Source organism: Mesoplodon bidens, assembly GCF_964165515.1.
Source record: "Mesoplodon bidens genome assembly, chromosome: 7".
Lineage (NCBI taxonomy): Eukaryota > Metazoa > Chordata > Mammalia > Artiodactyla > Ziphiidae > Mesoplodon > Mesoplodon bidens.
Genome location: NC_138164.1, coordinates 114,887,936 through 114,899,099, shown reverse-complemented (window position 1 = coordinate 114,899,099; position 11,164 = coordinate 114,887,936). Strand labels below are relative to the sequence as shown.

Sequence of the window (11,164 nt, the reverse complement as noted above, 5' to 3'; positions counted from 1 at the left end):
CAGGGTTCCAACGGCTTTGACCCAACCACTCCCTGCCAGAGGAAGGGGTGCTTTCAGCATCCTAAAGCAGCACAGGGGATCCCTGTCAGCCTCACACCCATCCCTGCAATAAAAGAGAGCTTCGGGCACAGTGAGACTTCAAAGCTGCCGAGGCCCTGGTCAAAGGTAGAGCTGAGTAATCACCTGCGGGCCCTCTGGGCTCAGGGAGCCTGGGGGGCCCTCCTCGTTCCCCCCAAGGGAGGCCCTCACAGCCCCCGCCCACAAACAGGCAGGCAGAGAGGCCTAGGCCTCTGCAGCCTGCAGGGCACAAGTGGCCTGGAAGCCACAGGCGCAGCAGCTGAGGGCCGAGTACGGGATGCTGGACACTGCCGGACACCTCTCCTTAAGTCCTCCCACAACTGTAGGTCACCCCCATTTGCAGGTTGAGCAACTTGCCCGGGGTCACCCAGCTGATGGTAGGCAGCGGAGATCTGAACCCAGCAGCCTGGACCCTGAGACAGAGGGTGGCCTGGGTCAGACCCCCTCAGGCCCAGCCCTACACTGGGCACTTGCCCTAGATCCCGGAGCCAGTCAGCAGCGTGCGGACTTCAGCTTCCCAACTGTGAAGTAGCCCTGCCTGGACCACCCGCCAGCCTGCTGCCACCTGCCAGGAGCTCCCAGCTCCACACAGCACCTGTGAATTGCTTTGGCACAGTGGCGACCAGCTTGGACTCCCAGACCTCACTTCTCTCCACCCGCCCACCCTACAGAGGAGGGAGCGGAGTCCAAGGAGATGCGACCACAGAGGTGGGGCCTGCTGGGTACAGGGTCTAAGCCGACAACCTCCCACCCATACCGGGCCCTCACCTGGGAAATGGGGGGCCTCGGGGTATGGAGTGGGCACCCCCAACACCACGGATACACAGCACCGATTTATTTATAAGATCCACCCTCCCTAAAACAGGTTTTCTGACACAGGTCTCTCCCCAGCTGGCAGCGCTGCAAGGGGACACCCACCAGGGACCCTGCCCCTCAAGGGCTGCAGCATGTCCAGACCTCGGCCAGGTTCAAAAATTCCAGGAAGAGGGCGGGAGTAGACAATCTTTATTGTGTTCCAAATCTAAGGATTCTTTGCACAAAAATAAGTGTTCATACTGTCAGTGTCCCTGGGCAGTTCAAGTTCATGCGTAAAAAATAGATTATCTGTGTCGGCATAAAATCCTCTCCCCTTCAAACCTCCAAGTGTTGGTGCCGCAGACCCGTTCCAGTGGAAGGCCTCTGGGGACAGGGTGGCTGGGGTCCGAGGAAGCTACCGCCCGGATGATGTCAGGCTGGGCCGCTTCTACACTAGCCCTTGGTCAGGCTGGACGGCCGGGGAGGGTTGACGGGATCCCCGGCTCGGTGGTGGCTTGGCCCGCGGGAACGGCGGGGACGGAAACGTGAGCCGTTCCATCGCGCTGGCTCCCAAGTGGTGAGCCCGCTCGCGGCCGCTAGGAGGGAAGAGGGAATAGGCACGCGCGTTAGTGCGGGATCCGGCCCGGGAGACCCCGCCCAGCCCGACCCTGCCCCCACCTCCCACAAACGGAGCCGGCAGTTTCGTTTGCTCAGTGGATTTTGGAGCTCGGGTCCGTGGGTGCCTCGGTTTCAGAGTACGGCCCAGCCAGGGCGCGGGGCGGGGCGGGGCGAGCGCTCGGATCCGCAGTGAGTCAGGGATCCGCACCCCGCCGACTCATTTCTGCCACCCGGCCCGGAGCGCAATTTGCAATGCAAAGTCACTCCGCCTCCAAGCGCCCGAATCTGCCCCGGATCCGCAAGCCCTTGGGGCCTCACCCGCCCGAGGGCCGCCCCCCCTCCGTCTCCCCGCTCCCACTTCGGCGGCGGAGCAGCGAGGGGAAGTTTTGCAATCCCGGACAAACAAACGCTGGTCTTGCACAGGCTTGAAAAAGTTTGGGGGAAATGAAGAGTGAGCGAAATCCAGGCCATCGCCCGGGCCTGCGGCTGCGCTCCGCGGGCTCTCGGGGGCTCGAGCTGCTAGGCCGTTTGCTCCACCGCTCCCGGCAGCCCTGCCTCCGACCCTCCCTCCTCCCCGCCTCTCGGCGCTTACCTTGCTGGGACGAGAGCTCAGTAGCCCCCTAACCAGCTGGAGAAATCGAGAAGCTCGCGCTCCGCGGGGCTCAGCACGCCCTCACAGGCGCTGTCGTCCGACGAGTAGGCGGAGCGCGGGGATCCGGTTTCCGAGCTGTGCTCGCGGCCCGGGGACGACAAGGCGCAGGAGGGCGAGGCGGCGGCGGCCCCGGGTGGCCCGCGGGGCAGTGGGTGGCGCGCGGCTGGCGCCAGCAGCCCCCGGGCCAGCGCGGTGCGCACGGCATCGTGCTCGGCCAGCAGGCGCTGCAGCGCGCGAATGTACTCCACCGCCGAGCGCAGCGTCTCCACCTTGCTCAGCTTCTTGCTGGCGCCGCCCTGAGGCACGTGCTGCCGCAGCGCCTGGAATCCTAAATTCACCAGCTTCACTCGGTTGCGCTCCCGCTCGTTGCGCCGCGCCACGGCCGCCGCTCCACTCCCGGTCTCCACCGCGCCTGGCCGCCGCCGCCGGCTGCAGCGCAGGAGCTCTGGGGACTCCGGTCGCCGCCGAGCGGCGCAGCAGCTCGAGACACCAGGCGCAGGGGGCGCGGGCCGGGGCAGCGCGCCGCTGTCCATCGCGCCCGCATCCACTCGCCCCGCGCCTCCTCCGAGTCCCTGCGCGCCGCAGGAAGGTGTGGGGCGAGGAACCGAGGGCGGAGGAACGACGGTCAAGCCTCAGCGACGATCTGGCACCGTGCTGCCAAACGACTACCCAGGGTACGTGGTGCCAGGTCGTCTGGGGTCCGGAGACAACGAGGCGCAGGAGGCCGAGAGGTGGCGGGCAGTGCGCACCGGGGAGCGTGGGGCGCTCGTGACTCGCGCGTGCTGTCAGACGCTCCCCAAGTCTTCCCCGCTCGGCGCAGGCGGCTCGTTTTTAAATGTATAGATAACCCTCCTCCGCGCCGCCGCCGCCTCCTTTCTCACGCCCTCCTTCCCTTGCCTCGCCCTCCCGCCACGCTTCGTCCAACCCCTGGCGCACACAGCCTGCAAAGACCAAGCCGTGAGCGCGACCGCACCCCGTCCCCCGGGCACAGTCCGCAGGTCCCCAGTGGGTCCGGGTCCCAGCAGGTGTCCAGTGCGCCCCCCAAGATGCAGTACGCAGGTCCCGTGTGCGCACCGACCCCCAAGTTGCTGCCTGCAGGTCCCTGGTGCGACCCCTGCCGCGCTCGCCTTTGGGGGTAGGGCAGGTCTAAGGCCACAGAGCACCCATCCCTGGGGCGCGTGAGACCCCGGCGAGCAGCACGCGCCGACCAACCTGCACCCGCGCCCCGCCCCCTGCGGCCAAGGGGCGGGGGCCGGGGTTTCAGCCAGTGGCGGGCCGCCCGTTTGGCCAATCGCGGCGGGCACCACCCCACGCCCGGCCCCTGGGAGGAAGCCTGTGTGCCCGGCGCGTGGCTCCCGGGAGCGTCTCTAACAAAGCTCGGCGCCTGCGCGGCCCCGCCCGTCCCCTCCCGGCGACCAGGGTGGGCGCGCACTCCCACGCGCGCCTGTTCCTGGCCGGGCGCCCACCTGTTTATGACTCCACCAGGCCTGCGAGAGGGGAACGCAGCCCTCCGGGCGGGGCGGGACGGGGCTTGAGAGGTGGTGAAGACCTGGCGCGCTTGGGTAGGGCGTTCAGGTTCCTGGGGCGCTTTTCCCCAACACCCCTCCACGCCCACTCTCTGCGGGTGGTTGCCGTGCGCCCCGGGCCTTGGGGAGCCTTGAAGCGGAGCGCCTGGAGGTTTGCACAGACCGCTTCAGACCTGCGTGGCTGTCGGCCTGCCTTTCCCCTCCGCCCTCCCCCGCAGCTTCCTCCGCTTTCCACGTTCCCCCCAAATCTTCCTCCCTTCCTGGTCCAGTTCCCTCCGGCCGCTCACCCGTCGATGTGTACCTGCCTTCGTGGCCCTTCTTCCTCACTGCCATGCCTCCAGCACCATCCACCTACCCCCGCACTGAGATTGGCCTGTAGGGGAAGGTCGCTGGGCCCGCAGCCTTTCCAGAGTCTCCCAGGGGAGGTGAGGCGTCAAGAGACTTCCTCCCTGACCGATGGGGGTACATTTTGGGGTATGAGGGGGCAGGGACTTTGGAAGTGTGCAGAATGCGCCGTTACTGGGAGAGTGTTGTCCTGCCCCGCGGCCTGGGAAGGCCAGTCAAGTGGCTGTGCCCTCAGGAGGCCATACCCAGCAGGTTTTTCCCGAAAAGTGACCAGACTCTCCTGGGCCAGGACCTCTGGGAATGGAGGTGGGGGTGGGCGGGCCCAGCTTCCTGGAGCCGACTTACTGTTCTGGGGGCGGGGGGGGGGGACCCAGGACCTCTCCCAAGAAGTCCGCAGGGCACACGGGCGAGGATTTACTGCCCACCTCATGGCGCCCACCGGCTCCCGTTACCCTGCAGGATTCTCCTGGCAAGTCTGCTTGACTTTCCCGCTTGAGGAAGTTACCTGGAGGCCAGCCTTGCCAGGAGCAAGGGGCCCTGTTTGTCTTAGGAGGAAGCTGACTCAGAAAGGACATGGAATGTGTCCACAGTCACACCTCTGGCCAGTGGACAATCAGGTAGGAATCGGGCCCCTGACTGAGTCCAGGTGGCCCGATCTTTTTCCCTTTCAGAGCGGAAGGCCTGGCTCACTTCTGCATCCTCTCTCTGGTCAGAGCCCACCCCTTCCTTCCCTGAGGGTTATTTGGCAACCCCCAGCCAGATGCTTGTCCTCCCTTCCCTGCCCGTGCCAAGGGTGCCAGGAAAAATCCTAGAGTCCTGCAAACGGGGCCCTGCCTGAACTTGCACTGGGCCTCCAGGCCCTGGACAGCCTTGGGTGCTGCCTCTCCTCCTACCCCATCTCCTGGGCTCTGGTTTTGCTTCCTCCCGCCCGTCCGCTGCCTCGAAGCAGGAGGGACATTACGGAGGCGAGTTGGATCATGCCTCGGCCCTGGGGATTAAGCCCCTGCCCCTCTGCGCTCTGCTGCCCCGCCGGCCTCCTGCTCAGCTTTGACGCCACATCAGCTGGAACCCTGCCCTGACCCCTCTGTCCCGTGCTCCACACTGTATGTCACTCATCACACCTGGGTGTCATCGGAGGGCTCTGCACAGGCAGAAATGTGCCCTTTTCTATGTCCACAGGACACCCGTGCCCGAGCCGTGCATGACGCTGCTTCGCTAAGGGGACCTCACATTCAGCACAGAGGATCAGGAGACGGCGGCAGTGGAGCCAGCCATTCGGGGGTCGGGAGGTGGCCGAGGGACGGAGGAACCCACAGCGTCCAGGCCCAGCTCTGCCACTGACCCTGAGGGGCCCCGTAGCCCAGCGTCCTGCTGCCCAATAGGGGTATGCCAGCCTCTGCTCCAGGGGTGACCAAGGCTGAGCACTCGTCCGCTCTGAAATCACCTCGGGCTCCATGGGACTGGGGTGCAGACCCCGGAAGCTTGGGGTGCCCTGGGGACACACAAGGTCCAGAACGTGCTCTTGAGAGAGGCTCTGGGTCACCTTCTTGAAGCGATGGGAGTTGTCTGGACCCTCTGGGGCTTCCCCCATGGCGGACTGGACTGTGAGGGGCGCCAACTGCCGGCTGGCTTGGCCTGGGCTCTTCACTCTCTCTGCCTGTAGCCCAGGGCCTCTGCCCACCTCCCTCTCCACCCCCCTCCAGGGCCTTCCTCACTGGCTTCCTGATTGCCTTCTCTGGGTCAGGTCACAGGTGGCAGGTGGAGAGCCCAGCTGGGCTGGGCCGGCACCTTCTCCAGGCCCACAGGTTGTGCTTCAGCCCTCGTGTGGGAGTCCCACCTGTGTGCCCAGGTCACTTGGGAGCCCAGAGCCTTCTGGAATCCAGCTGTGGAGAGGCAGGAGCCATGGAAAATGAAGTGTCTCCAGACATCAAGCTTCAGACCCACTGATGATAGGGCTCTCCAGAGAGACAGACAAACAGAACACATAGAAAGAGATTTATTATGAGGAAGCAGCTCACATGATCGTGAACGCTGGGAAGCCCCGCGTCTACTGTCTGCAAGCTACAGACCCAGAAAGCCTATTTGGTGGTGGAATCCAGTCCAAGCCTGGAGCCCTGAGAACCTGGGGGAGCTGGTGGTGTAAATCCCAGTCCAGGGGCCAGAAATGATGAGGTGGGCTGTCCCAGCTCAAGCAGGTGGGCAGGAAGAGAAAAGGCAAATTCCTCCCTTCTGCATCTTTTGTTCTATTCAAGCCCTCAGTGAACTGGGTGATGCCCACCCACACTGGGAAGGGCATCTGTTGTACTGAGTCCACCAGTTCTAACCCTATAACCTCATCCAGAAACACCCGCCCCCGACACAGCCAGAAGTAAAATTTTTAACGTGAACACCCATGGCCTGGTCCAGCTGATACATAGAACTGACCAACACACATCCACCCCTTGCCACCTCAGCACCTGTACCCACCTCCTTAAACCATACCTGATCCCCAAACAAAGACGACACAAAGGCCATAATTCTGCCTCACAACTATCCTGCCTACAACCGAAAACACACAAACCCCTTCCTCAGAAGAGGAGGTGAAGTCCCCCCTCTCCCCAGGGCTGACGTCCCGCAGCTTAAACGCTAGGGTGTAAATTCCCAGGACTAAATGCTGTGATGCAAAGTCAGTATATCTTATGTGACATGGCAAGGGGAGAAGAGAGGAAAGAAACAAAGATAACACACACACACACACACACACACACACGTAACCGAGCAGGACCCTATGGGGGCTTCCCAGAACAGACCCCCTCCATGTCCTCTGCTTGCCTTTTGTCTGTAGAAAAACTTTAGTCAAAGAATACTGTTAATCAGAGAAATGAGAAAATGAAGAAAGAAAACAGTCCAGCAAGACAAACTAATAATAGTTTAGCCATTAAACAAAGTCAAGGATGTTTAGTTCCTCCTCCAGGGCTATAGATCGTATTCTGAGCCACATCCTTGAGCTGTTTTGCAGATACTGAAACCACCACCAGGTGGAAGAAGTTAACGACATGCTGACCACCAGCACGGAGACCCCAGACCGGTTGGAACCAGAAGGTTGATAATGTTGACTCCTGATTACCTCACCACCAACCAATCAGAAGAATGTCCACCAGCTGATCACACACCCCACAACCCACCTCCCTCACCCTGTCTTTAAAAACCTTTCTATGGGGGCTTCCCTGGTGGCGCTGTGGTTGAGAGACCACCTGCCAATGCAGGGGACGCGGGTTCGAGCCCTGGTCTGGGAAGATCCCACATGCCGCGGAGCAACTGGGCCCGTGAGCCACAACTACTGAGCCTGCGCGTCTGGAGCCTGTGCTCCGCAACAAGAGAGGCCGCGATAGTGAGAGGCCCGCGCACCGCGATGAAGAGTGGCCCCCACTTGCCGCAACTAGAGAAAGCCCTCGCACAGAAACGAAGACCCAACACAACCCTAAATAAATAAATAAATAAATAAATAAATAACAAAAACAAAACCTTTCCATGAAAGCCTTTGGGGAGTTCAGGCCTTTTAAACACTGGCTGCCTGGACCCCTTGCTTGGCACCTGCAATAAATGCTGCACTTTCCTTCACTACGACCCGGTGTCAATAGATTGGCTTTACTGCACATGGATGAGCAGACCCAAGTTTGGTTCCGTAACACTTATAGCAAAAGAAGGAAATAAGTATGACAATTACAGTCCTCATTTCTGTAACTGGTCTCGAGGTTGTAACTCATATTATAACTATCCTCTCCCACCACCCACTGCATATCCCTGTCCCTTCAGTAAGCACCTCAGCTGGTTGTGGTTCTGTACCTGGTAGTCAACCCAAACCTTCGTTCCTAAAGGGTCTGGGTAATCAGTGGTCCTGCCGGGATTGGGCTGTTGTCATGTTCCCTTGGCCTCAATCCCAGGGCGCGGTAAAACTAAGAGATGCCCTAAGGGATCTCCTGCATCCTGCATGCCCTGTCTTACCTCAGGTGTGGAGGGAGCAGCAGCCCAGTTTCCCCCTGGTGGTCAGGATCAGTCACGCCGGCCAGCACAGTAAGTCCCTTCTTTGCCTGCTGAGACATGAGGAGCCCAAAGTGGCCCGTGAGTCTTAACTTCCAGTTCAGAGGAATCATTGCTGCATTTCCTGGTGGAGGCATCCCTCCCTCTGGAACTAAGACCTCTAAGAGCACAGTCTCAGGAACAGGAAGTAAAAGTTCTCCTGGTGGGTCACTAGGGCAATAGTCAGGGGTGCCACTGCCTTTTCCATCCATCGATTCCTGGACCCAGGAGTCTTGACTGGGAAACAGCGCCATATAGTGGACACAGACTCAGAGCATATACAACCTCCTGGAGAACCCTGCCCCAGCCCCGCAGGGTATTGCCACCTCGCTAGTGCCATAACTGAGTCTTCAAAAGACTGTTCCACCATTCTTTCAAGCCAGCTGCTTCAGGACGGTGGGGACATGGTGAGACCAGCGAATTCCACAGGCAGGGGCCCCTGCCACTCTCCCTTTGCTGTGAAGAGGGTTCCCTGATCAGAAGCAGTGCCATGTGGAATACCAGGAGGGTGGATACGGCATTCTGTAAGTCCACGGATGGTAGTTTTGGCACAAGTATTGCATGCAAAGAAGGCAAATCCATATCCAGAGTAAGTGACTATTCCAGTAAGAACAAAACACTGCCCATTCCATGATGGAAGCAGTCCTGTCTTGTCACTGAACCAAACTTGGGTCCCCTTGCCTGTGCACAGTAAAGCCAATCTACTGACACCAGGTTGTGGTGAAGGAAAGTGTGGAAAGTGCAGCATTTATTGCAGGCGTCAAGCAAGAGGTCCAGGTAGCTAGAGCTTAAAAGGCCCAAACTCCCCAGAAACTTTCAGGGGAAGGATTTTTAAAGGTTTTTAAAGACAGGGTGAGGGAGAGGAAGCTGTGGGGTGTGTGATCAGCTCGTGGACGCTCTTCTGATTGGTTGGTGGTGAGGTAACAAGGAGTCAACATCATCAGCCTCCTGGTTCCAGCTGGTCTGGGGTCTATGTGCTGGTGGTCAGCATAGAGTTAACTTCTTCCACCTGGTGGGGGTTTCAGTATCTGCAAAACAGCTCAAGGACATGGCCCAGAATATGATCTATAGACCTTGAGGAGGAACTAAAGTCCTTGACTTTGTTTAATGGCTAAAGTATTATTATTTTTTCTTATCTGACTGTTTTCCTTTCTTACTGCATTTTCTCACTTCTCTGATTAAATCTACTCTTTGGAACTCGGGAAGGTCTAGGAGGCCAAAGTTTCTCTACAGAGAAGAAGCAGGTGAAGGACACGGTGTGTGTGTGTGGGGTCTCTTCTGGGAAGGCCCCATAAGGTCCTGCTCGGTTACACTCTGGTGTAATTAACCAGCCACCAGGTAGCTGGCTGGTAACCCCGGGGGATGGTCCCATATCGGGGGTTCAGTGTTGGTCTCTGCTGCTGACAGACTGGATACTCAGCCTTGGTGAGTGGAGCCCATGTTGCTGGGCCCATGCGTCACTTCCATCCCTGCCACCATGGCCGCTTTGCTGATAAGTCCACTGGGCAATGACAGAGTGGCTGGGAAAGAGGCTGACCAGGATCCACAGGACAGTTCTCCTGTCCACTCTATTATTAAAATCTGCTGAGGTCACCCTTTGGTGAGCATTCACATGGGACACAAATATTTTCAGGGTTCTTGCCAATCCACACACCTCTTCCCCAAATTTCCTTGTCACCAATTTTCTAATCATGTTAATCCTAAGTCCCTGACCACCCAGCCAAACCACTGGCCACAGCCCACAGTGGCCACAGTGGTTATAATCACTCATCTGGCCATTTCTCCTTCCACTCAAAGTGCAGGACCAGGTGCACTGCCCGAAGCTCTGCCCACTGGATCACCCTTCACCGTGTCCTTGAGGGATGTCCCACCACTGGTGGGTGGAGCCTGCATATCAATCAAGACCACCTATAACTAGACCTAGTCACCTCTTCCTCTGTCAGTGGATCCTAGGAAACACCCCTGAGGCCATAAGTTAAGGCTGGGAGAGAGAAGGCAGTGTAGCAGGGGTGAGGGCCGTGGGCATTTGGGCCACTTCTTCAGGTAACCTACTTGTGCCTTCAGGGCCTGCTCAGGCAGGCTCACTTATACACCACTTCCATTGGATGGTAAAGTGTTTTTTTCTCTACATGCCCAGCTTTATAGCTCAGTAGGTCAGATAAAGATCACACCCAGTTCATGATGGGCAGGTCATATGGTAACTCGGTGACCCATGGTTAAGTGTTCAGTTTCTGCTAAGGCTAGTAGCAGGCTCAGAGCTGTTTCTCAAGAGGAGAGTAGTTATCTGGGGTGGATGGCAGGGTCTTGCTCCAAAATCCTAAGGGCTTGCCCTGTGATTCACCTCCAGGGACTGCCAAAGACTCAAAGAGCATCCCTCTCTGCCCTGACACTTCAGGCGCCACTGGATCTGCTGGATCATGTGGCCCCAGGGCAGCACAGCCTGGACCCAGTTCAGAGCCTTCTCCTGTGTGGGCCCCACCCCAAATGAGCAGTTGTCCAGGTCAATTAGTCAATGGGCTGGCGTAACACACCCAAATGAGGACTAGGTTGTCTCCAGAATCCAAAAAGTCCCATTGGTGTTGGCCCCATTTTTTGGTTGCAGGAGGAGCCAGATGCAACAATCTATCCTTCACCTTAGAAGGGATATCTTGCCGCTTTACTGGACCCCCTAGAAATTTCACTGAGATAGAAGGCCCCTGAATTTTTGTTGAATTTATTTCCTACCCTCTGACATGCAAATGCCATACCAATAAGTCTGGAGTAGTTGCTGCTTCTTGCTCAATAGGTCCAATCGGTATAATGTCATCAATGAAGTGGACCAGTGTGGTGTCTTGTGGAAGGGAAAGGTGACCAAGATCGCTGTGAATTCAATTGTGACCAAGGGCTGGAAATCTGACTTACCCCTGGGGTAGGACAGTGAAGTGTACTGCTGGCCTTGCCAGGTAAAAGGAAACTGATTCTGCTGGGCTTCATGGACAGGGATGGAGAAAAAGGCATCTGTTAAATCAAAAGTTGCATGCTGGGTACCAGGGGATGTGTGAATTTGTTCAAGCAATGAAACCACATCTGGTACAGCAGCTACAGTTGGAGT

General features: G+C 58.5%; 1 protein-coding gene across 1 annotated transcript; it reads right to left on the bottom strand.

Annotated features, from left to right (window-relative positions):
• Positions 1–1,066: 1,066 nt before the first annotated feature.
• On the bottom strand, positions 1,067–2,676 carry ASCL2 (achaete-scute family bHLH transcription factor 2; the record flags this gene model as incomplete). The annotated part of the gene is made up of 2 exons (XM_081240235.1): positions 1,067–1,469; positions 2,084–2,676. The coding sequence occupies one exon, from the start codon at positions 2,674–2,676 to the stop codon at positions 2,101–2,103; it is 576 nt and encodes a 191-aa protein (XP_081096361.1). The 3' UTR covers positions 1,067–1,469; positions 2,084–2,100.
• Between the last annotated feature and the right edge of the window lie 8,488 nt (positions 2,677–11,164).